The following is a 24,839-nucleotide window of genomic DNA, read 5'->3' as shown; positions in this document are numbered from 1 at the left end:
TGTTATCTGGATTCTCCAGCATCTGCAGTTCCCATTACCTCCAGGACACCCTGCTCCACTCTTCCTTCACCTCCAACAACTCCCACAGTCCCACGGCACCTTCTCCTGCAACCGGTGAAGGTACAACAGCTGCCCATTTATCTCCTCCCTCCCCACTATCGAGGGACCCAAACATAACCTTCCATATGAAGTTGGACTTGCTACTTCCTACAATGTAGTCTACTGCATTCGTTGCTCACAATGTGGTTTCTTCTACACTGGGGAAACGAAGGATAGACTGAGTGACTGCTTCCCAGAACATTTATGTTCTGCTTGCAAAAAGATCCTAAGCTACTTGTTGCCTGCTACTTTAACATACCATGCTGTTCCCTGATCAACATCTCTGTTTCTGGTTTATTGCAGTGTTCCAGCAAAGCTCAGTTCAAGCTGGAAGAACAACACCTCATTTTCTGCTTGGGCACCCTGCAGCCCTCCGGACTCAATAGAGTTCAATAATTTTAAGGTCTAAATTCTCCCCTGTCCCAGCCCTCTACCCCACACACCAAACCTGGTTATCACACAACCTGCCATTACACAATACCTATTGCTAGTCACCAACAGTCCCCATTAACAAATGTGTAGAGCTGGATGAACACAGCAGGCCAAGCAGTATCAGAAGAGCAGGAAGGCTGACGTTTTGGGCCTTGACCCTTCTTCAGAAGTGGGGGAGGGGAAGGGGTTCTGAAATAAATAGGAAGAGAGGGGAAGGTGGATAGAAGATGGACAGAGGAGAAGATGGGTGGAGAGGAGACAGACACGTCAAAGAGGCGGGGATGGAGCCAGTAAAGGTGAGTGCAGGTGGCGAGCTAGGAAGGAGATAGGTCAGTCCAGTTATTCACCCTCCCAGCCAGATCATTATCATCTCCTTTGTCTATCCAACTGCTCTTCTCTCTCTTATCTTATCACTTTATTCTATTTTATCATTTATTCCCTACTCCATCCCCCTCCCTATTTTCTGAACATAAACTGACATTTCCCAGCTACCATCAGTTCCATGGAAGGGTGATTGGACCTAAAACTTTAACTCTGACTTTTTCTTCACAGATGCTGCCAGACCAGGTGATTTCTGTTTTTGTTCCTGATTTGCAGCATCTGCAGTCTTTTTGGTTTTTGCTTCAACACATCTTGAGAATGATATAACTGGTGACTCTGTGTGAAAGTGGTGAGTGAAAGTTGTGGAAGGAGTGATGTTTGAGTAGGTTAAGGGAGTGCCAATCAAGTCAGCTGTTTTGTATTGGATGATGTTGAGTTTGAGTGTCACGCTGAACTGTTTGTATCCTGGCAAATGAAAAGTATTCCATCATACTGCTTTAAAAATGTACACAGCCTTTGGGAAGTCAGGCGATGAGCTCCTCACTGCAGAGTGATATACTCTTCTGGTCATATTATGATTTTTTTTAATGGGACCAGGGCACCACTGACACATTCAGCATTTCTTGCTCACCCTTGAACTGAGTAACCTGCTAGATCATCACAGAGGGCATTTAAGAGTCAACCACATGGCTCTGGTCTTGGAGTCACATGCAGACCAGACCAGACTGGATCAGGATATTAGCAAACCAGATGAGTTTTTACAACAATGATAGTTTATGTCGGCTGTAAACCCCAAAATATTGATTGAAATAACTCCAGAGAGGCTGGTATCCTGTCACCAAATCACCCTTTATTTACAAATGGAGAGTCCTTGACACTGATCCAGCTTCCTCAAAGCTAGATCTCAGAGTGAACAGAGCCTCTAACACTTCTGTTTATATTTGTCTAGGTCAACAGCCCCAATCAGGGAACTCATACTCCATGAGGTCCACCTGGCTGACCTTGTTACAATCACTACATTCCTCCCCCTCTCAGTTCGAAAACATAGGCCAGTTCTTTTTCCAGTAGCTCTTCCTGGGGCATTTTAGCACTGGGTCAGGTTCCTCCAACACTGCCTCGGACACGGATGGCACCTAACACACAGCAGCTTGCCTCTTGTGCCTGCAGCATCTCAGAAGAAATTCATTCTCCTCTTCAGGTGGCAAAGGTGTCAAGTCAGTGACATCGGCCACGTCCATCTCAGATTCTAAGGCACGCTTGATGGAGAGGAAAACCCACAGGTTCCAGAACAGTCCGAAAGGCTGTCGAGGAGCCAGACACATTATGCTCCCGCACCATTTGTGAGTTTGGAGCTTTCATATGGCCCACTTGCTCAGGACTGTCGCACCTGCCTGAAGGTAATACATCACTGGGTCTGGCCTCACGTTGACCATGCCTCTTACCTATGCAGGGCCATTCCCGTGGCTCCTACACCAAACTTTGTCCCCTGAAGTAAACTGTCTCTCTCACTTAGCAAGTCTTCTATACAGCATTGGTCATACCTGATGTCCCCGTGTTTGACAAATGAACTCCTATGCAGATCCAACCACTTTGATTGAGTGTCCACAATGACTAAGAGCATTGAGCCCATGAAAGGGCCTGCATAGTCAACATGTGGCCAAGTCCAGGGTTTACCTGGCCACACCTACAAATGTGGGGGGAGCTGCTGACCGTAATTTTTGTCCTTGTTGGCACTCTGGTCATGACCCCACCATTGCAGCTATGTCCGCATCCAATCCTGGCCACCAGACATAACCTCATTAGAACATTTTCATTTTGTGAACCCCTGAATGACCTGATGGAGTTCAGCCAGTATCTGGCGGCGATCTTTGCTAGGGACAATCACTCTTTTTCCCATAATAATATGCAGTCCTCTACTGTGATCTGGTCTCTCCAGGTGCAAAAAGGTTTCATTTCTGATTGTGACTGCTCTTTGGTTTCCCCTATCACCACCAGCTGTTTCAGTTTTGCCAGGACCAGACCTTTCTGCGCCCAAAGTCTGATATTGTCAGCTGTGACGGGAAGTGTGTCCAGAAAATTTAAAATCATTACAGACTCTTCCAGTGACTGTACCACAGGTGATGTTTCTGCCAAATGGGAGATGGCTCAATGCATCTGCATTTTCTACTTCGCCTCCCAGACAGAATTCCTACTTGTAATCATTTACATTTAGCATTAGAGCCCACTACTGAATTTGACCTGAAGCTATGGGTTGGAATGTCTCATCCTCTTTAAGCCATCCTGGCAGCATTGGTGTGCATTATTATTACAGGTTTACATCCATAAAAGTATTGATGCAACTTTCTGACTCCAAATATGATGGCCAAAACCACCTTCAGTCTCTGGGTATATTTATACTCTGCATTAGCCAATGCCCTTGATGCGTATGGTATTGGATGTCCTCTCCATTGGGCCACTTATGAGCTAATACTACCTCAATGCTGTAATTCACGAGCCCAAGGAAAGACCGAAGCTCTTGCACAGACATGGGAGCCAGGACATTTTTGATTATCCTCAGTTTATCTTCCAATAGGTATAATCTGGTTTGTCAACTCTGTAGCCCAAGTAGGTCACCTGGGGTGCCTGGAACATATGTTTTTCCCTTCTAATGCACATCCCAGGAGAAATATCTAAGGACTAAGTCCAAGTTCTCCAAGTTCTCCTTATTGGTTTTTCCCATTATTAACATGTCAACTAGATAAATGGTGACCTGGACTAGACCTTGTAAAGTGCCCTCCATCATTTGCTGAAAAATTGCGCAGGCTGATAATACCCTAAATGATAGTCTCGTATATTTGTACAATGGATATTAATTATAGCACACTTCTGGAAATCCTCACCTAACCACAATTACAAGTATGCATGACTCACGTCCAGTTTCATGAAGGACAGCACCCCATCCCCAAACATCTATAAATCCTCCATGAGGGATTGGGTATTTATGCAGCCACGAAAAGTGGTTTACCATTTGTTTAAAATCCCCACAAGGTGAACCGACCTGTCAGGTTTTACAATTTGTACGACTATTGCTGCCCAATCCACAATCTGGTCTGGGTTTGATGACTCCTTCGCTTTCCAGCCTTCTGATTTCTGCCTCTAATTTTTCCTGTAAGGAATTGGGCACGCCTTGCAGAATCATGGAATGGCTTCCTGGTCAACGTGCAAGGCGGCCTTGCCTCCTTTGATAGTCCCTCGACCTTCCTGAAAAATTTATGGGTATTTAATTACGGCTTCACACAGGCAGCCATTCTCTAATCAAAAAATGTTGAGCCAATCAAAGTGAACCTTTCTCAACCAATTTTGCCCCCATCAAGCTTGGCCTCGAGCCTTTTACTACAACCAGTGCTAACTGAACCAGCTGCTTCTCATAAGAGACTGGCACCAAGGTTGTACCCTCAATCTGTAAAGGTTCCCCTATACAGGTTCTCAGTCTAGCTGAGGTCATGCAATAATTAAAGGGGTGGAATCCAGAATGAGTTTTGTTAAAGATTCATTCTGCGATCATTGAAATGGCAGCACCGATATCAGCCTCCATTAGAACTGCTAACCATTTAGTCAAATGTTTATTTTCATTGGTTCTGATTTAGATGTTGCTCAGCAACTTAACTGTCCCAAACCAGATGTAGGTGAACTTTCCAGGCTGTGCGGTCTCTTGGATGCTGGCCTTATTTTAGGGCTAGTGGGATTTCTTTGCTGTCACGAATCTGCACACCGGCAGCAAGTACAATGGCTTGCCGGCCCAGATTCCCTGAAGAAAATTTTAACCATTGACCAAGGCTTGGTTTTGTTTTGGGCCCTCTGTTCAGGATATGTCCTGAGTGAGGCTATGCAATTGCCTTCGCCCATGCGGAGCACTACAAGCTCAGATGGATGGGCAAGGATGGCCACTTCTACTTGCAGGGAATACCCTGCAACTCATATGCTCCACTTGCCACATTTTCCAATGATAAAGCCAGTTGCAGCGCCTGTTTGAAGTCTAGTTGGGCTTTAGCTAGTAGGTGCTTTTGTATGGTTACATCAGTATTCCCACATACTAAATGGTTTCTCAGCATCCTGTTCAGGGTTAATCCAAAGTCACATGCCTCTGCCAGTCATCCTAACCAAGTCAAAAATCCCAATATGGTTTTAGTACCTGGTGACTCAGGGAACGTTTGCCTCCTAATAACCAAAAAAGCTGCGGGTCCACAAGCTATCAGGAGAATTACTCATTGTTTTTCACCTGCCTTAACATCATTTGCCCGGTAATAAACATTCCTTCCACATATTGGGCCCTGTCTTCGACAATAGGGTCGAACAAATCAAGCTTGCCAAATAATGGCATGATTCCAGAAATAACTACCCAAAATCTAAGACTACTGTTAATGAATTTCTTCATTATGTGCTTTACTCTCATCACCACTGAAATAACTTCGCAGAGGTCAGTATCTCATCATGAAGTCAGCCACTGAAATAACTTCACAGAGGTCAATATCCCATCATCAAGTCACCCTTTATTTACACATGGAAATTCCTTGACACTGATCCAGATCCCTCAGAGTCAGGTCTCAGAGTCGACAGAATGCCTGACACTCCCGTTGTTATGTCAGCCAGGACTCCCTGATTAGGGCTATTAATCTGGTCTAATCAGGGAATTCATTCAATGAAGTCCACTTGGCTGACCATATTACAATCACTATATTGATGGTGGGGGAATTTAGTGATAGCAATGTTCTGAAGGTCAAGAGAAGGATGGTTATACCTTCTCTTATTGGAGCTGGTCATGCCTGACACTTGTGTGGAACTCTTCAATGAAAGAAAATACTTGGAATCCAGAGGATGAAACACTGACAGATTTAAACAAGTAGCCTTGAATCTAAATGTTTGGTCAAGCAAGTAAAATGTTTATGCAGATATCTTTTACTTCTGACTGTCTGCAGCCAGATCTTTATCTCCAACCCAAACAGGGGGGCAGGATATCTGCCCTGCCCAGATGAAGCCCATAACAGGCATATTTTCATGGTTATATGCCATTAGAACACTCTATTCACTTTGATTATAGGCTTGACTGTCTGGGAGAGCAAGAAATGTGAGAGGGTGGTTTGAGAACAACGGAGCAGCTTATTTCAACAGAGTAATTTAATGCGGAAGGCGTTAAGTCAGGGGAAAAATATTAAAGTCATGATGGCAGTGCAAAATAAACATTGCATTGGGGTATTAACTATTAATCTAACCCTTTTTTTTCTAAAAGAAGTATAATCCATTAGATCCCCTTTTTATCTTAAAAAGACCAGGCACCATTTCCTGCAATGTGACTTGCACACTGATCTCTTCTCAAAATATTTGTAAAGCAAATTAAATTGATTATAACAAGTTCTATCTCAGAAATATAGCAGAATAAATCTCTGTTAACATATGCTGTTCTCTACAATATTCATTTAAAGTTATTTTTGTGCTATGTATTGCAAGCATTAAATTTTCAATTTGAAGTTGCAAGGCAGCAATCGGGTGATAAAAAATCTAATATAGAAACCCATTGCAATAGGGACATCTGATTCTTGAGCTGCAAAGATTGAAAACATATATCAACTCAATTGAATCATATCTCAAGGAGAGTGTCCCACTAACATCCCATACTGATAATTACTTGGCAGCAGGTCATTTCCACATACTATTGTGGTTATGAGTACAGCTATGTCCCAACAAAGGACACACAACTGCAATAGTTTTCAGTGACATCATTACATATTAGACAGTGGAAGTCAAATCTTTGGGTTAAAATCAGTAACACTCCAGTTTTCCCAATTGCCTAATAGGTAAATAAAACATTAATGTAACGTTCATCTATACAGACCAAGATCACCCCAGGACTGATCCTCGTCTATGTTAGCTGATCCAAGCCAGGACACAGTGACCATTTTCACAGGATGGGGAACATGGGGACAAAGAGATTAAACAATTTCCACTCCTGACTGCTATCCAGTGACATCAATCTGTCGACATTGAGCAAATAAAATGAGTCACCTTGTTGCCTTTAGCAACCTATCAACAATTCTCTTCCCCAGACCTCTTGCTGCATGTTACCAGTCAAGGGACTGGAGACAACTTTCACAGTGAACATTGGCTACAATCATGGAACTGCAGGTGTCAGAATTTGGCAATGGTTGTGGTGACCCAACACATTTGGCCCAGAGTTTACAGGTCACTACCTTCAAGACATATGTTAAGAAGAGAGTGGTCCAGGGGAAGAGGCTACAGAAACCTCAGCAAGTACTGTAAGGTTCTCAACGGTGGTGTGGTGCAGGGACTAGTCCTGCTGTCACTTGATCTTGATACCAGAGATGTTCAGCCACTCCATTCAGTATGTGCTCTACCTCCAGCAGCCCTGCTTTGCCATCAAGAGTTTTTCCATCTGACAATCGTGGACCATTGATGCTCTTCATTTTGAAGACAGGCAGGTGCCACGTTTGCTGGAAATCGCGAAGTTCCCTCTCAGTAACATCAGTATGCATGTACTGGTCAAATCTGTTCACACTGAGTTAAGGAAAATTAGTAGACATTGAGTGATGTTTTTTGCATATACATCAACAGAAACCATCAAAAGTTATATGCCACTCTAAACTATTACGAAACAATGAATTACCTTCAAGGAGAAAAAGAAACAGAAAAGGCATTGAACGTCTATAGCAGTTGCAGTGAAGGGCTCTGCAATGAACTACAATGCATTCAGGCTAAAGGAAGACACAAAAAAACAATCAACTAGGATTCCTATTTGTTGACTGCTATATAGTGCCTCTTGCTGGAAAAAGCAAAAATATAACATTGGGTTAGGACAAGATTTAGCTGCAATGCCTCCATGGTCAAGCAGCCTATAGATATTAAGCTCACATGAAAAATGATCACTAAAGTGAGCAAGGCTTTTGGTTCCCAGCAGCAGGTCACATTTTTAGAAGTGGGGAGGGATTAGATCTGAAAAATAAAGCCATTATTTTCATGTGAAAGTATCCTGTTCCAGGCAAAAGTACATATTTAGCAAAATACCTTTCAAAATCCTTCAGCAGCTGATTGGGAGCAATGAAAACAAGTTTGGCTAAAAGCTTTTACAGATTGAAATCAAGATAATCAAGAAATCAATAAAGAAATCAATATTTGATAAGCAGGCCCAGATTTTTGTCATGTCAGAGACCACCGAAAATCAGAATTCCCTCCCACCAAATGCTTCCTTTCTGATTTGCATTGTGATAAGTTTGAGTATGACCAGACTTCAACTATGCATGGTTCACAGAGACAGCAGGTTTATTAAATGGTCAACTCTACTCATTTAAATCCATTTTCCACATTTCAGTTGTCTGAAACTGAGGCTGTACAGAGCAAATCAAGTCAGAACAGGTGTATTTCAGTGAATTTACTTTGGACAGCCAGGATACACCTTTGAAGAGGTGAGGTACTGCATTAGATATGGCCATGGAACACATTAAGGGAAAGCTTTGGGATTGCAAAAAGTAGAAAAGAATGTTCCTAAAAAGTGCCTACACTTAAATGGAATGGTAAAACAACTTTGAATTCAAATATTTGTTTTCATGAGAGATTAGTTGAAGGGATGTCATTGTATCGAATTTTTTTTAAAAAATCAATGGGTGAATTTTCTTTTAAATAGTAAAGTCAACAGTGGACACATTTCTGAAGAAGGGTCTTGGCCAGAAATGGCAGCCTTCCTGCTCCTCTGATGCTGCTTGGCCTGCTGTGTTCATTCAGCTCTACACCTTGTTATCTGAGTGGACTCATAATGTCATTTTACATTGGCATGGTTCTCAAAGTTTGTCAATGGCGTACACTAGGAGAGGTTACAAGGGAGAAAGGATTGTGCGTGCGTGTGTGCATGCGTTGGGGGGGGATGGTCAAAGGTGGGAAAAAATAAGTACGACATTAGGTTCAAGAGTACAAGTTAGCACAGGGCCTTTAAAGGGCTAAGATGTTGGGCATAGGACAATAAATTGGCATAGGATGTACTGGGAACCAAGGGCAATGGGCATAAGGGAATAGGATAGTCTGGATCATCAGGAACGATGGAGGTGGGTAGAAGGACATGGGATTGGTATGGATATGACATGAGGAATGTGTGGGAGGGGGTAAGAGAGGTAACAGCTGGTGACAGCTTTATTTTGTTTTTATTAAACTGCAATGTAGTGCTGGTGCCTGCAGTGCCAGGCCTTGTGCCCAGCCCATATCTGCAGCCAACAGATACTGCTTTCATTCCAAGGTCACCAGGCCCACCTCTAAAGGAACTCTGATACTCTGCATTGAAAATATAACCTTCTGGGGCATTTTTATTCCCAGGTTGTGTTAGCAGAGTCAATAAAATTCCGATTATTTTTGAGAGATAGAAGCAGTGCCATAATAACTGTGACTTGCTACAAAACTAGACACACATTAAAAATTTCAAATATCAGCTACTGTTTGGAAGAGTTAAAATCTGAACTGCTTTAGTGATTAAGGATACTTGGTGCCAATCACAATTTTAACAATTTTCTCAGAATCATCCACGATCCGTGACATTTGACTAGGCAAATCGTTGAATGATGACCGATCAGTGAAGGAGAAAAGGAACAAGATGGCATCAGCTTTGTCCTTGCAGGCCTAATGGGAATTAAACATACGATGTAAGGGCTGCTCACTACAAACAGTGCATTCAATGGTTTCTCATTTTCAGCCAATACCATAACATTTTATCGAATGGTTGACCAGGGCTGTAAAATCGTAACTAAAATGCACACAGTGATCTATGTTCAAGCACACAAAGAAAGAAGGTTCAAAAATAAAGAACTGGGCAACTCAAGTGTAGAGTGAAGATCTACAAATTGAAAACACAGAAGAAAGCTAAGCTATTGCTGTATCACTGCCAAGTAGGAACAGACATGGTCCATCAAACCTGTTCCATGTTTGGTAATGTGGTTACATCCTTCCACCTCAACTAAACTAAGAGAAAAAGGGCAGAGTAGACCATTCAATCCATTCATTTACATCAAGGCTGACCTTTAACTTTAACTGCACTTCACTACGCAAACTGTAGACTCTTTGTTTCCTCAAAATTGAAAAGTCAATTCATCTCAGCGTGGAATATACTGAACAGCTAAGTTGCCAATGATCCCTGGGATAGTGAATTCTAAAACCTACAAGTAACGTAATTTCTCATCTCAGTCCTAAATGGTGATCCACTGCACTGAGATTCCATCCCCTAATTTGAGTCTCTCCAGCCAGGAGAAACAGCCTCTCAGCATCTACCTATCAGATTCTCTCAAGAAGCTTCTGTTTCAATGAGAAGACTTGTCATTCTTCTAAACTCCAGTGAGTGTAAGCTCATTCTATCTAGTCTTTCACTCTTATTCCAGCAATTTCCATTACAAAGTTGGCATACAAATTTTTAATAAATTTGTCAAGGGCAGAATTTGAAAACTTTAAAATGCGGACTTAATTACATTAGCCCGCCTGATCCAATTATCTTATATCGTATAACCTCATCAGAAAAATACATTTGGTCTCAATTTCCATTATACAGCATTATAGAAGTCAAGCAATATATTATTAAAACGTTTTTCAGAGAATGCAAACTTCATTTTGCTACAATTTTTGGTTATGCTTTTTCAGTTATAATCATTTTTAAAGAACACACATTCTTTAAATCTACAGTATTAAAGGTTAGGCTTTTGAATGTAGATTCAATTAGGCAAAAGTAGAAACAGCAGATGCTGAATACATTATGCAAATCAGCCTTTCAATCTGAAGGCATTAGAGAAAAATGTGATTCATTCAAAATGCCTCAAATACCAAAGTCATCAAATTGAGTGCTATGACAAAGCTCAGTACCCAGGCATGCACCAGCTAAGCTCATTTAGCAGCACCACTGTTTCTTAGTCATTGAATTGTAGGCTGAAGTATCACTCAGATCAACAACCTAGTATAATGTTGAGAAAGATGCCTGGAATTAAACAAACGGCTCATCTGGCCTGTTTCACTGGTTTGGACTGTTCATCTAATTATTGCTTGCCACTTTCCGGGGCACCATATAATCTAAAACATGGTTTCATTGAAATTCATTAATATTTTCACATAAATATAGGAACTCATCCAAGGTTCTTCCAGGAATGCATTAAACTGAAGCATAAGGATTAAAACTAGATATAAATATTTCACTCAGATTTTCAGAAAACACTTGTATTTGCAAAGCTTTTAAAGATTTAATGACACACACAAATTATGAGTAGACAGCTGTCATTCAAAGTCAGAATGCAGTTGATTTTCTTTGTTCTGTTTGGGGTACAAATGAATAGGAAAGCTTGGTCTATGTCTGCTGTGATATCCACTGATTACCAAACCAAAGGTGAAATGGAGCACTTTCCTGTTTACAGTATAACAAAAGTTGATGATGGATCAAGCTAGATAGATGAACTAAGAAATGTGAGATGGCATTTTTAATTGCTGGGAGGCAATAGCCTAGTGATATTATCTCTAGACTGTTAAATCTAAAGACCCAGGTAATGTTCTGGGGACTGGGGTTTGAATCCTGTCAGGGCAGATCGTGGAATTTGAATTCAATAAAAGTCTGGAATTAAGAGTCTAGTGAGGATCATGAATCCATCGTCAATTTCCAGAAAAACCCAACTGGTTCACTAAAAACCTTTAGAGAAGGAAACCATCGTCCTTACTTAGTTAGGCCTGGTGTGATTCCAGAGCCACAGCAATGTGGTTGTCTCTTTAACTGCCCTCTGGACTCTTAGGGATTGGTAATAAATGCTACCTAGCGAGCAATGCCCTCATCCCATGAATCATTAAAAAATAAGCAAGGTGCAAAAGGAGCATCTCAATTAAGTAACAAAGTTTTAATGAAGGTGCAAATTAATGTTGCATGCATAGGTTTTAAGGTGCTTGATAAAGCGCCAAATAATAGACTTGTTAATAAAACTGAACCCTGCCCCCTGCTAAGGGATTAAATGCACAGTTGCAATATGAATACAAAATTGACTAAAAGATAAAGAAAGTAGGGCTTAACAGTTATTTATCAGACTGTGGATGGGAGGTTTAAGCAATAGTCTCTCAAGGGATCAGTATTAGGACTACTGTACTTTTTGATATATAGAATTCCCACAGTGTGGAGGCAAATCATTCGGTCCATCGAGTTCACACTGACTCTCTGAAGAAATATGTTAATGATATTAAGACCATTGTAATTTTTGATATATGTTAATGACCCAGACTCATGCTGAGGGCATCATTTCAAAGTTTGCAGCTAACACAGAGCTGAAAATGTATTAAAGATAATAGTGGCAGACTTCAGGAGGCCATAGATAAGGCAGACATATAGCAGCTAAAATAATGCTGTGTTGTAAGGCATTTTAGAGGGAAGACAGAGAAGAAATATACACTACACATAATGAAATTTATTTGTATAAATCTTTGAATGCGATAAAGTAGAGGGATGGGTCTGGGTGGGATGCTCTGAGGGTCGGTGTGGACTTGTTGGGACGAAAGGCATGTTTCCACACTCCAGGGATTCTATGAAAATAGATTAAAATAAATATGCGAGATTGTGAATGTTATTAGTAAAAGCAGAGAGTACAAGATCTAGGAAATTATGATCAAACATTATAAATTGCCGATTAGGCCTCAGCTAAAACACTGTGTTCAATTCTGGGCACCACACTTTCGGATGTATGTCAAACCATGAGATGTAAACGAGATTTAACAGATAGGTACTGGGGCTGAGGGATCCTGTTACACAGTAAGAGTAAAGAATCCATGACGATTTCATCAAAATGTTCAAAATTGTGATCAGTTTTGACAAAGTAGATCAGGAGAAGCTTTTTCCACCGACAGCAAAGGAATCAGTAACCCAGATGATTAAAAAAAAACAAGGAAGAAACTCAAGAATAGTTCTTTTTCTTAATGAGTTGTAATGATCTAGAACATACTGTTTAAAAAGGTGACAAATTAGATTTAGTAGTGACTTTCAAAGAGAATTTGATAAATGCTTGAAAAACATGCAGGGCTATGGGCAAAGAAGAGAACACTAATTACTTGGCTCTTTAAAACCCTGGTACAGACATAAAGATCTGAATCATGTCCTTCTGTGGTGTATGAATCAGTGAGTTTAAAGTGAGTCAGGCAGCTGGTGAAGTGATTTGGGATGATTCTCTTTGAAACTTTTTTCTCCTCCCCATTAAGGAACGGCAACAGAGTTCTGCGGGTACCCAACATGCTAATTCCAGCAGTGCAAAGATCAGTGTATTGTGGGGAATAGTAGGTACATCTCCTGAAATGATGAGTAAGAGTTTCAAAAGAGTATCCCTTTCTAAAAGGACCTTTCTCCTTTCAAGCTGCTCACCCTAATAAGAATATGGATTCCACGGGCACCAGCCACCTCCAAACACAATCAGTCTCACGGCCAATGACCAAGTTTCATTAGAGCAGTCGACCATTGAAAGAAAAGAAGCATAAACTGACATAGTAAAAGACGCAGACATCCAAAACTACATTTTCAGTTGCTGAATTATACTTTGTATTATAACAGTTTGCCAATTGTTTATCTTATTTGTGCAAGAAATGAGGGATGCACCTACAACATTGAATCTATGCATTCTTTATCTAATGGTTTTGATGCTTTCTTACTGCAAGAATGTGGTCAAATTTCTTCAGTGAGGCCTCACCGCAGTCCCAGAACTGAAAGCGAAACATGATCACTCGACCACTCTCCACCAGTTTTGCTGGCCAATAAACTGTCCTTGTCTGAATTCCTGCATTTAAGACAATCATGAGACTTTATCATTAAAACAAAGGTAGATTTTATATTGGAATCCTAAATATTGTAGGATATTTTTCTAATTTTAGGAGTTTCCCAAAAAAAATATCAAGGCAAAGCATCTGGTCGACAAGCATCCCTGTACAACAGTGCTTCCTGAACTTTTGTCTGCTGTGACTAGGTTTTCAAGCCTAGAAATGATCACACCCCCTCAATGTGCAGTGAATGGGGGAGAAAAAGACTTTTAACAGTAAGGAAGGCAGTTGCCCATGGCAGTCTTGGAGCTCAAAAGTTCTAGCTAATGACCCTACTGGTGCTCCTACCCTCCAATTCAAGAAGCACTGCTATACAGCAAAGTACTCTGAGCACACACAAAGTCAGCACACTTCTGTTTAAAGACCCACAAAGTACACTAAGTCCAATACACTGCGTACATAAATGCAGGGAATAATATTGAATTGACACACATATGTGGCTAGTACAGAAATGGTGGTCCACATATGCATAGATATATATGCAGTCTAGTATATACATACATACTTAGTGAGTATACATACACACATATAGCGGAAATAGGCTGAAACATCACCTGTGGTCTCATGATGTACACTGGAGATTTCTAAACCAGCAAACTTTGCTATTGCTGCAGTTTTTCCCACTCCACTCTTCCCAGACAGAAAGATCTTGTAACTAGCAATGTCAGGTGCAATCTGTGGAGGGAGCACTGGTCGCTCAAGTAATCCTGGAGGTAAACAGATGTATATCACAGTGTTACCAGAACAAATACTAACTGAAATGGATACTAAAGTGTTGACCTGTCAATAGATAATGGTAGTCTGGATTCCATCAACCCACAATTCCAAAAATTAAATCTTCCATCAGTTATTCAAGATGCTCCCAAACAATGTAAGAAAGTCAGTTGCTCTTGTAAAACGTTTCTAACCATGACAAACAACAATGATGCAAACAACGAACTGAAGAGTTGGTATGAATTCCAGAATAAATGCACCAAAAACAAATCTGAAAGGCACCCTGTCTAAACCATACAGTAGACTTAACTAGCTGTTTGTGTATGTGCTGTGCTCATTCCCACTGCATTTGTAGGTATGTCGCCTTCTAATCTGTAATGAGGATATACATGAGGGATTAAACATGATAACACCACACACCTATTCACAAGAAGTGTGAAAAAACCCTACTCCCTAGGTCAAGGCAGTTGTGGAAAGGAATTAAACATGCTAAATCATGAATAAGTTAGTTTTGAAAGACCAGCTTGGCTTTTCCTGCCCTTTCCCACGTGTCTGTATGAATGCAGATGGTTAGAAATAAGCCTGTTCTTTGTGGCCATCCTTTCACAGTTGACACAGTGGCAATCTTTTTCTTTCATTTACCAAACACTTTTCTCTTGTTTTTGCGCAAGATGCTGGCTAGATACTCCTGGCCATCCACAGAGCTGAGCCAGTCGGCTGTTACCAGAGATCCTGACTTCACCAGAACTGCCATTTCTTGGGCATGGAGCTCAAGGACATCCAATTTCCATTAGAAAGCAACCTGAAAAATCAAACAATTATTACTGTTAAAATTGTATTTCTTGATGTGTGCATCTCTAAAATATCAAGAGATGGTGCAGTGGTTTGGATGTTGATTGAATATTTCTTTGACCAGAATTCATATCAAAGCAAAACAAATGTAATTAGTACAAAGCTGCCCATTGCTCAGCACCAATTAGCAATCCCAGAGTGACCCCAAGGATTAGTGAGTTCTTTGAATTACATCTCTGTCCCAAGCACCTTAACCACTAATATTTATAAACATTCTTACAAATATTGAAAAAATGGACAAAGGTTCCAGTGCCAACAACTAGGTCCTCTGTTGGTCACTAAAACTTCTCATCGATTGTTACCATTTGTTCCAGATGCATGATTTATTCTTCAATTTACATGTTACATTTTTACCCTTTCTACCCAAAAGCTTTCCCTTCAGGCATAAATTGCAAGTAAGGCACTTCAGTCAGACATAGAACATAACAACACAGTACAGGCCCTTCGGTCCTCAATGTTGTGCCGACCTGTCATACCGATCTCAAGCCCATCTAACCTACACTATTCCATGTACGTCCATATGCTTATCCAATGACGACTTAAATGTACCTAAAGTTGGTGAATCTACTACCGTTGCAGGCAAAGCGTTCAATTCCCTTACTACTCTCCGAGTAAAGAAACCACCTCTGACATCTGTCCGATATCTTTCACCCCTCAATTTAAAGCTATGCCCCCTCATACTCGCTGTCACCATCCTAGGAGAAAGGCTCTCCCTATCCACCCTATCTAACCCTCTGATTATTTTATATGTTTCAATTAAGTCACCTCTCAACCTTCTTCTCTCCAATGAAAAGAGCCTCAAGTCCCTCAGCCTTTCCTCGCAAGACCTTCTCTCCATACCAGGCAACATCCTAGTAAATCTCCTCTGCACAATTTCCAAAGCTTCCACATCCTTCTTATAATGTGGTGACCAGAACTGTACGCAATACTCCAAGTGCGGCCGCACCAGAGTTTTGTACAGCTGCAGCATAACCTCTTGGTTCCGGAACTCGATCCCTCTATTAATAAAAGCTAAAACACTGTATGCCTTCTTAACAGCCCTGTCAACCTGGGTGGCAACTTTCTAAAATCTGTGTACATGGACACCAACAGCTCTCTGCTCATCTACACTACCAAGATTCTTACCATTAGCCCAGTACTTTGCCTTCCGGTTACTCCTACCAAAGTGCATCACCTCACACTTGTCCGCATTAAACTCCATTTGCCACCTCTCTGCCCAGCTCTGCAGCTTATCTATGTCTCTTTGCAACCTACAGCATCCTTCGTCACTATCCACAACTCCACCGACCTTAGTGTTGTCTGCAAATTTACTAGCCCATCCTTCTATGCCCTCATCCAGGTCATTTATAAAAATGACAAACAGCAGTGGACCCAACGCCAACCCTTGCGGTACACCATTAGTAACTGGTCTCCAGGATGAACATTTCCCATCAACTACCACCCTCTGTCTTCTTTCAGCAAGCCAATTTCCGATCCAAGGCATCTGACATTAAACTCAGCTACTTCCCACTGGAAGCTCCAAACAAAGTTGGAGCTTTTATGATGGCTTGTTAGGTAAATGTACAAATTGATAACAATAAACTAGAAGGGCCTGGATTGGACCCTGACATATAGCTACCTCCATGATAATATCTAAAATGCATCACTGGGGTGAGGAAAGGCAAGAAGGGAAATCAATCTTTAGTGACCTATGTTGGAACAGGAACACGCACAACAAAGAATGAGGACAAAATCAAAGGTGTTATCTATTGTAAAATTACCAGTCTGGAGAACATTACAATAACGCAGTCTGAAGGAGACAGAAATATGGATGAGGCAGGGAAAACATTTTACAAAGATTGAAGCAGGCAGTCTTTGTAATGGGGATAACAAAGAGTTGGAAGCTTAGGTGGAGTCAAATAGGACACTGAGATTGTGAAGGCCCTGGCTCAGCCTGAGACACTGGCTGAGAAGGAGCTTGGAACACTAAATTTAAAGTTCACAGTGGATACAAAGAGGAGAAAATGAATGCAAAGGATGAGCAGGGTTAATGGGTCTCGTTCCAGGGATGGAAGTTAGCTGGCCAACTATCGTGGATCAGATTGGTATCAACGATACAGGGCTCATTGCTAGTTCTGGTTGAGATGCATTTGCAATATGCCTCCTCATCCTTCCTGTGACAAAGACTACAGTGCATGGGTTGGACCTACCTTTAGATATATAAATGAAGGAAAATAAATCATGGTGTAATGTTGGAAATGCAGCAGCCAATCTGCTACTGCAAGCATTTCCAAACAACAACAGAAGAATGAGCAGATTATCTTTTCGTGATGTAACCCCTCTATTTAAGAAGTGGCAGAGAAAACCAGTAATATAGACCAGTCAGCCGACGTCAGTAGTCGGGCAAATGCTAGAGTCCGTCATAAATAATTCAATACTTCAGTATTTTGAAAAACAGAGTCAGATTCAGACAGAATCAGGAATTCTTTGAGGATCTAACTAGTAAAGTTAATGAAGGGGAGCCAAGAGATGTCGTTTATTTGGACTTTCAGAAAGCTTTTGACAAAGGCTCACATTAGACATTGGAGTGTAAAATTAAAGCACACAGGATTGGAAATAGTGTGTGGAGACGGATAGAAAACTGGCTGGCAAACAGGAAATAAAGAGTAGGAATAAATGGAAACTGAAAGAGCTACAGATGCTGTAAATCAGGAACAAAAACAAAGTTGCTGGGAAAGCTCAGCAGGTCTGACAGCACCTATGAAGGAAAAAGTACAGCTAATGTTTTGGGTCCAGTGACCCTTCCTCAGAACTGATGGTGGCTTATGATGGCTCATTAGGTAAATGTACAACGTGATATCAATAAACTAGAAGGGCCTGGACTGGAATAAAATCGATCTTTTACTAAATGGCAGGCAGTGACTAATGGGATCCTGCAGAGATCAATGCTGCGATCCCAGCTATTCACAACGGAGTGTAATGATTTGGATGAGAGAACTACATGTAATATCTCCAAACTTGAAAAGGACACAAAGCTTGACAGAGGGGGTGGTATAGTGAGCTGAGAAAAGAATGCTGACATGCTTTAGTGTGATTTGGACAAGCTGAGTGAGTGTGCAAATGCTTGGCAAATATAGTATAATGTGAAAAGATGAGAGGTTATCCACCTTGGTGGCAAAAACAGCAAAGCAGGTTATTATCTGAAGACTATAACTTTTTTGTCTTTATTCATTCATGGGATAAGGGCATTGCTGCACAGGCAGCATTTATTGCCCATCCTTAATTGCCCAGAGGGCAGTTAAGAGTCAACAACATTGCTGTGGGTCTGGAGTCACATGTAGGGTGAGGATGACAGACTTTCTCCCCCAAAGGGCATTAGTAAACTAGATGAGTTTTTCAGACAATCTATCCATGGTCATCATTAGACTCATAATTCCAGATTCTGTTTTGTATTGAACTCAAATTTCACCATCTGCCATCATAGGATTTGAGCCCCAGAACATTATCAGGATTAGAAGACCAGTGATAATACCACTAAGGCCATCATCTCCCAATATATTGAAAGGAGGGAATGTGCAAAAATACCTAGGTGTCCTTGTACACATCTCTGAAAGCAAGCATCCAGGTCCAGCAGATAGTGAAGAAGGTAAATGGTACATTGGCCTTCATAACAAGTGGATTTGAGTACAGAAGCAGGGATGTCTTGTTGGCCTTGGAGACACCTGGAGTATATTGTGCATTTTTGGTCTCCTTATCTGAGGGAAGATACTCTTGTTGTAGAGGGAGTGTAATAATTTTTTTTATCAGACTGATTCCTGGGATGGTGGAACTAACATATGTAAACAGGTTGACCATGGGTGGCATCTGACAGAAACCTATAAAGAATCTAACAAATGCTCGAACAGGACTGGACAGAGTAGATGCAGGAAAGATATTCCCAATGGAGCGGCAGTCCAGAACCAGGGACCACAGTCTAAGGATATGGGGTAAACAATTTAGGACTGAGAGGAAGAGGAATGTCTTCACCCAGAGTGATGGGCTTGTGGAATTCACTACCACAGAAAATAGGCAAAGCAAAGCCAGTGTATGATTTCAAGGAGGAGTTGGATACAGCACTTGCACTAAAGAGTTTGACAGTAAAGCAGCAACAGGCTATGAAATCGGATGATCAGCTATGTTCATGATGAATGGTGCAGCAGGCTTGAAGGGCTGAATGGTTGTTTCCTGCTCATATAGTCTATGTTGTTAATTGAGAAATAAATATTGGTTAAGATATTGGGCTTAATGCCCCTCCATATCTTCAAACAGTGACAAAGGGATCTTTTACAGCCATCTGAGTGGTACACAGAGCCTTTGCTTTACATCTCAATCAAAAGACAGCAACTTTGACAATGAGGCACTAATCAGGACTGCACAGGAATGTTAGGGGTGAGTGCGTAATTATTTTGTGTATGGAAACAGATATGAGCCGTCCCATTCGTAGCCTATTTTCATAGAACATAGAACATAGAACAGTACAGCACAGAACAGGCCCTTCAGCCCACAATGTTGTGCCGACCATTGATCCTCATGTATGCACCCTCAAATTTCTGTGACCATATACATGTCCAGCAGTCTCTTAAATGACCCCAATGACCTTGCTTCCACAACTGCTGCTGGCAACGCATTCCATGCTCTCACAACTCTCTGCGTAAAGAACCTGCCTCTGACATCCCCTCTATACTTTCCACCAACCAGCTTAAAACTATGACCCCTCGTGCTAGCCATTTCTGCCCTGGGAAAACTTCTTCAGTGCCAACCTCAGCATATCTTTTCCCTTCTGTCCAGCACCAGCTTTTGTGACATTCAAGCCCCATTGTTAGCCTTTTTAAACTCTATTCTAGTCTTTACTTTTGTCTTAGAGGTGTTTCCCCTGGCTCTATCTTCAGGACAAATCCCACACTCCAGAATCAGTCTCATTAAAGCTCCTGCGCCCACAAATAGTCCCACTAACCCCCCACCCCGTCCCCATTGCCAGTCCCATTAAACCCCCAACCCCTTCCCCACTGCCAGTCCCATTAACCCCCCCACCCCGTCCCCATTGCCAGTCCCATTAAGCCCCCACCCCTTCCCCACTGCCAGTCCCATTAACCCCCCCACCCCGTCCCCATTGCCAGTCCCATTAAGCCCCCACCCCGTCCCCATTGCCAGTCCCATTAAATCCCCCACCCCTTCCCCACTGCCAGTCCCATTAACCCCCCCACCCCATCCCCATTGCCAGTCCCATTAACCTTGCCCCCCGTCCCCACTGCCAGTCACATTAAGCCCCCACCCCTTCCCCACTGCCAGTCCCATTAACCTTGCCCCCGTCCCCACTGCCAGTCCCATTAACCCTCCCCCTGTCCCCACTGCCAGTCCCACTAACCCCTCACCCCGACCCCACTGCCAACCCACTAACCCCCCCACCCCTTCCCCACTGCCAGTCCCATTAACCCTCCCCCTGTCCCGACTGCCAGTCCCACTAACCCCTCACCCCGACCCCACTGCCAACCCACTAACCCCCCCACCCCTTCCCCACTGCCAGTCCCATTAACCTTGCCCCGCTTCCCCACTGCCAGTCCCATTAACCCCCCCAGCCCGTCCCCACTGCCAGTCTCATTACCCCCCCCATCTCGTCCCCACTGCCAGTCCCATTAACCCCCACACCCCGTCCCCACTGCCAGTCCCATTAACCCCCCACCTCGTCCCAACTGCCAGTCCCATTAACCCCTACACCCCTTCCCCACTGCCAGTCCCATAAACCCACCACCCCTTCCCCACTGCCAGTCCCATTAACCTTGTTCCCCGTCCCCACTGCCAGTCTCATTAAAACCCCCACCCCTTCCCCACAGCCAGTCCCATTAACCCCCTACCCCTTCCCCACTGCCAGTCCCATTAACCTTGCCCCCCCATCCCCACTGCCAATCCCATTAACCTTGCCCCCCCGTCCCCACTGCCAGTCTCATTAAAACCCCCACCCCTTCCCCACTGCCAGTCCCATTAACCTTGCCCCCCCCGTCTCCACTGCCAGTCCCATTAACCTTGACCCCCCGTCCCCACTGCCAGTCCCATTAACCTTGACCCCCGTCGCCACTGCCAGTCTCATTAAACCCTCCGCCCCTTCCCCACTGCCAGTCCCATTAACCTTGCCCCCTTCCCCACTGCCAGTCCCATTAATCCCCCCACCCCGTCCCCACTGCCAGTCCCATTAACCCCTACATCCCGACTGCACTGACAGTCCCATTAACCCCCCCACCCCTTCCCCACTGCCAGTCCCATTAACACCCCCACCCCGTCCCCACTGCCAGTCCCATTAACCCCCCCACCCCGTCCCCACTGCCAGTCCCATTAACCCCCCCACCCCTTCCCCACTGCCACTCCCATTAAACCGCCCACCCCTTCCCCACTGCCAGTCCCATAAACCCCCACCCCTTCCCCACTGCCAGTCCCATTAACCTTGCCCCCCGTCCCCACTGCCAGTCCCATTAACCTTGACCCCCGTCTCCACTGCCAGTCTCATTAAACCCCCACCCCTTCCCCACAGCCAGTTCCATTAACCCCCTACCCCTTCCCCACTGCCAATCCCATTAACCTTGCCCCCCCGTCCCCACTGCCAGTCTCATTAAACCCCCACCCCTTCCCCACAGCCAGTCCCATTAACCCCCTACCCCTTCCCCACTGCCAGTCCCATTAAACCCCCACCCCTTCCCCACAGCCAGTCCCATTAACCCCCTACCCCTTCCCCACTGCCAGTCCCATTAACCCCCTACCCCTTCCCCACTGCCAGTCCCATTAACCTTGCCCGCCCATCCCCACTGCCAGTCCCATTAACGTTGCCCCCTTCCCCACTGCCAGTCCCATTAAAACCCCCACCCCGTCTCCACTGCCAGTCCCATTAGCCTGTCCCTGTCCCCACATAAAGCCCTAATGGCTGTCTTCAGATTCGCTGCTATTGGACTCACGAATATTTCCCGCATTTTTCTGTTGGTCGCTGATCCTAACTGCCCACATCGTGCCCTCAAAACAGCGGCCTGCTGGGTTCTTGGCATCTCCATGGTAACCGCCCCGGACACCGTGCGTCTGACGCCAGCGCGCCTCCCCTGATGTCACAAGCGGCTCCCTCGAACATGCGCGGTTTCCACGGAAACTGGGTCTAGCCTCTAGCCGAGAGGATGGAGAATGAGTGGGAGAAAAGCAGCGCTGGAAAAACTCAGCAGGTCTGGCAGCGTTTGTGGAGAGGGAAACAGAGTTAATGTTTCGAATCCAGTGACCCTTCATCAGATTGGAAGATGTTGTTTTCATACTGTTGGTAAAGAGAGATGAGGAATGAAGTGGGGGTTGGGAGACAGATAGCGAAAAAGCCCAGAACAAAGTGAATTCTAATGGCTATAGAGTAATGATAGGAGTTAATATCAGGGAGAGTAGGCCAGTTCAGCTGAATCCATGCAAATAAGGATGGGGTGGTAGTGAAATAAAGCTAGAGGCCAAGAGCTAAAGGTCTCGAAGTTGATTAATTTAATGTTGAGTCCTGAAAACTATAAAGTGCCTCAGCAGAAAGTGACGTGCTCCTAAAATGCTGCTTGGCCAGCTGTGTTCATCCAGCGGTGCACCTTGTTATCTCGGATTCTCCAGCTTCTGCAGCTCCTATTATTTCTGATGTGCTATTCCTCCACCTTGCGTCACATTTCATTGAACACAGCAGCAGGCCTAGGACAAACACATCTATGTCTTCCAGGGCTGTGTTCTCATTCTTTTTGAATCATGCAATTAAACCACAATTTTTTTAAAATGTTTGCATAGCAGAAGATACTAGGTTGTTTAATGAGCATCAATCACCAATTGGTAGAAACATTAATGCATTACCACAACCGGCCACATTATCTCCACTGAAGTCTTCAAGCAAATTGATTCACTCGACGTGATATCAAGAAACAACTGATACCTTACATACTTCTTAAAATTCATTCAATGAGGTCAGGCTCACTGGCTAGGCTAGTTTATATCACATTTCAACTGTCTTTGAGAAAATGGTTCTGAACTGCTTCTTGAACAACTGCAGTCCATGTGGTGTGGGTTCATCCACAATACTGTTTGGGAGAGTATTGCATGATTTTAATGATCTGACATTGAAGGAGTAGCAATATATTTCCGAGTCAGGATAGTGAGTGTTTGGAGGGGAACTTGCAGTTGATGGTGTTCCTATATATCTGCTCTCCTGTCCTTCTAGACGGGTAGTCATGGTTTTGAAAAGTGCTGTCAAAGGAGCTCTGGTGAATTTCTTCAGTGTAGCTTGTAGATGGTATGTTCTTTTGCTACTGTGTCTAGGATGGTGTTAAGCTTTAGGGTATTGTTAGAGCTGCATTTGTCTCGGCAAGCAAAGTGCAAAAGACAAAGGCTGTGAATTGTCAGAACAGACTTGTGGACTGGAATTAACCTCCCGTAGCCAAGGTGGTCTAATACAGCTACAACACTGACATCCACCGGGCAATGTAGAATTTTTCCCAGGCATATCCCACCAGAGGAAAAAAAGGCCAAATCCAACCTGGCTGCTTACCACTGCATTAGTTTAATCTCAGTCATCAGGAAAGTGATGGAAGGGGTCATCAACAGTATGTTCAAATGGATTCGACTGGACCAACTCTGCTGCTGAGTTCATTATTACCTGGTACAATCAAGGACAAACAGCTTAACACTGAGGTGACTGTGACTGCCCATGACGTAAAAGCAGAAGGCTACGGAACAAGCAGAAACTGATGGTATTCAGTAGGAAAACTCCAAGTTGAAGTCATACCTAGCACAAAGATAAATGGTTGTTGTTGGCGGCAGTTAATCAATCATCTCAGCCCCAAGACATAGCTGAAGGAGTTCAACAGAATAGTGCCCTAGTCCTTACCACCTTACTTCCTTGATGAATGACCATCTACTATCATAAGGTCAGAAGTGGGGATGTTTGCTGACTATTGCACAATGTTCAGAACCATTTGTGTCTCCTCAGTTACTATCCATATGCATTAAAAAATGGATAATATTCAGGTTTAGGCTGATTAGAAAACAAGGTTACATTCACACCATTCAACTGCCGGCAATGAATATCTCCGACAAAAGAATCTAAGTACCCTCCTTTGAAAGGGTCTTGAAACAATCACTAAATCCCCAATCAACTTTCCGAGGTTACAACTTGCTGAAAACCAAACTGGACTAGTCACTTAAATACCATGGCTACAAAAGAAGGTTAGAGGGGAGGAATTATGCAATAAGTAACTTATCTCCTCATTCTCCAAGCCTGTCCACAGGGCACAAATCAAGAAATGTGATGGAACACTCCTCCCTTGCCTGGATGAGCTCAGCTCCAATTCACAAAGCTCATAATTTTCCAGGACAAAGCAAGCAATTTAATTGGCTCCCCATTCACTCCCTTCACCAGTGATGCAGTTGGATCAATGTGCACCATCTACTAGATTCATTGCAGCAACTCACCAGGGCCCTTTCAACACAATCTTCAAATCTGAACCCGTATCACTCAGAAGGACAAAATCAGCTGATGCCTGGAGCGCAACTACCTGCAAGTTCCCCTCCAAGCA

The 24,839-nt window shown here is 43.3% G+C and overlaps 1 protein-coding gene across 2 annotated transcripts in view; it reads right to left on the bottom strand.

Moving 5' to 3' along the window:
• Window positions 1-22,331, bottom strand: part of ano11 (anoctamin 11) — a 71,868-nt gene extending 49,537 nt beyond the window's left edge. For both annotated transcript variants that reach the window (XR_007250498.2, XM_048561658.2), the window contains exons 1-6: window positions 22,221-22,331; window positions 15,052-15,211; window positions 14,250-14,402; window positions 13,531-13,655; window positions 9,368-9,504; window positions 7,242-7,392 (exon numbers count right to left, since the gene is read on the bottom strand). Coding sequence is in view for 1 of the 2 variants with exons in the window: in XM_048561658.2 (XP_048417615.1) it covers window positions 7,242-7,392; window positions 9,368-9,504; window positions 13,531-13,655; window positions 14,250-14,402; window positions 15,052-15,163 (678 nt within the window). In the remaining variant the exon portion in view is untranslated. The remainder of the gene's footprint in view (window positions 1-7,241; window positions 7,393-9,367; window positions 9,505-13,530; window positions 13,656-14,249; window positions 14,403-15,051; window positions 15,212-22,220) is intronic.
• Window positions 22,332-24,839: the final 2,508 nt, after the last annotated feature.

This window comes from Stegostoma tigrinum, chromosome 28 (assembly GCF_030684315.1).
Source record: "Stegostoma tigrinum isolate sSteTig4 chromosome 28, sSteTig4.hap1, whole genome shotgun sequence".
NCBI lineage: Eukaryota > Metazoa > Chordata > Chondrichthyes > Orectolobiformes > Stegostomatidae > Stegostoma > Stegostoma tigrinum.
Note: the sequence above shows the minus strand (reverse complement) of the source record. Positions and strands in the feature narration are given on the sequence as shown.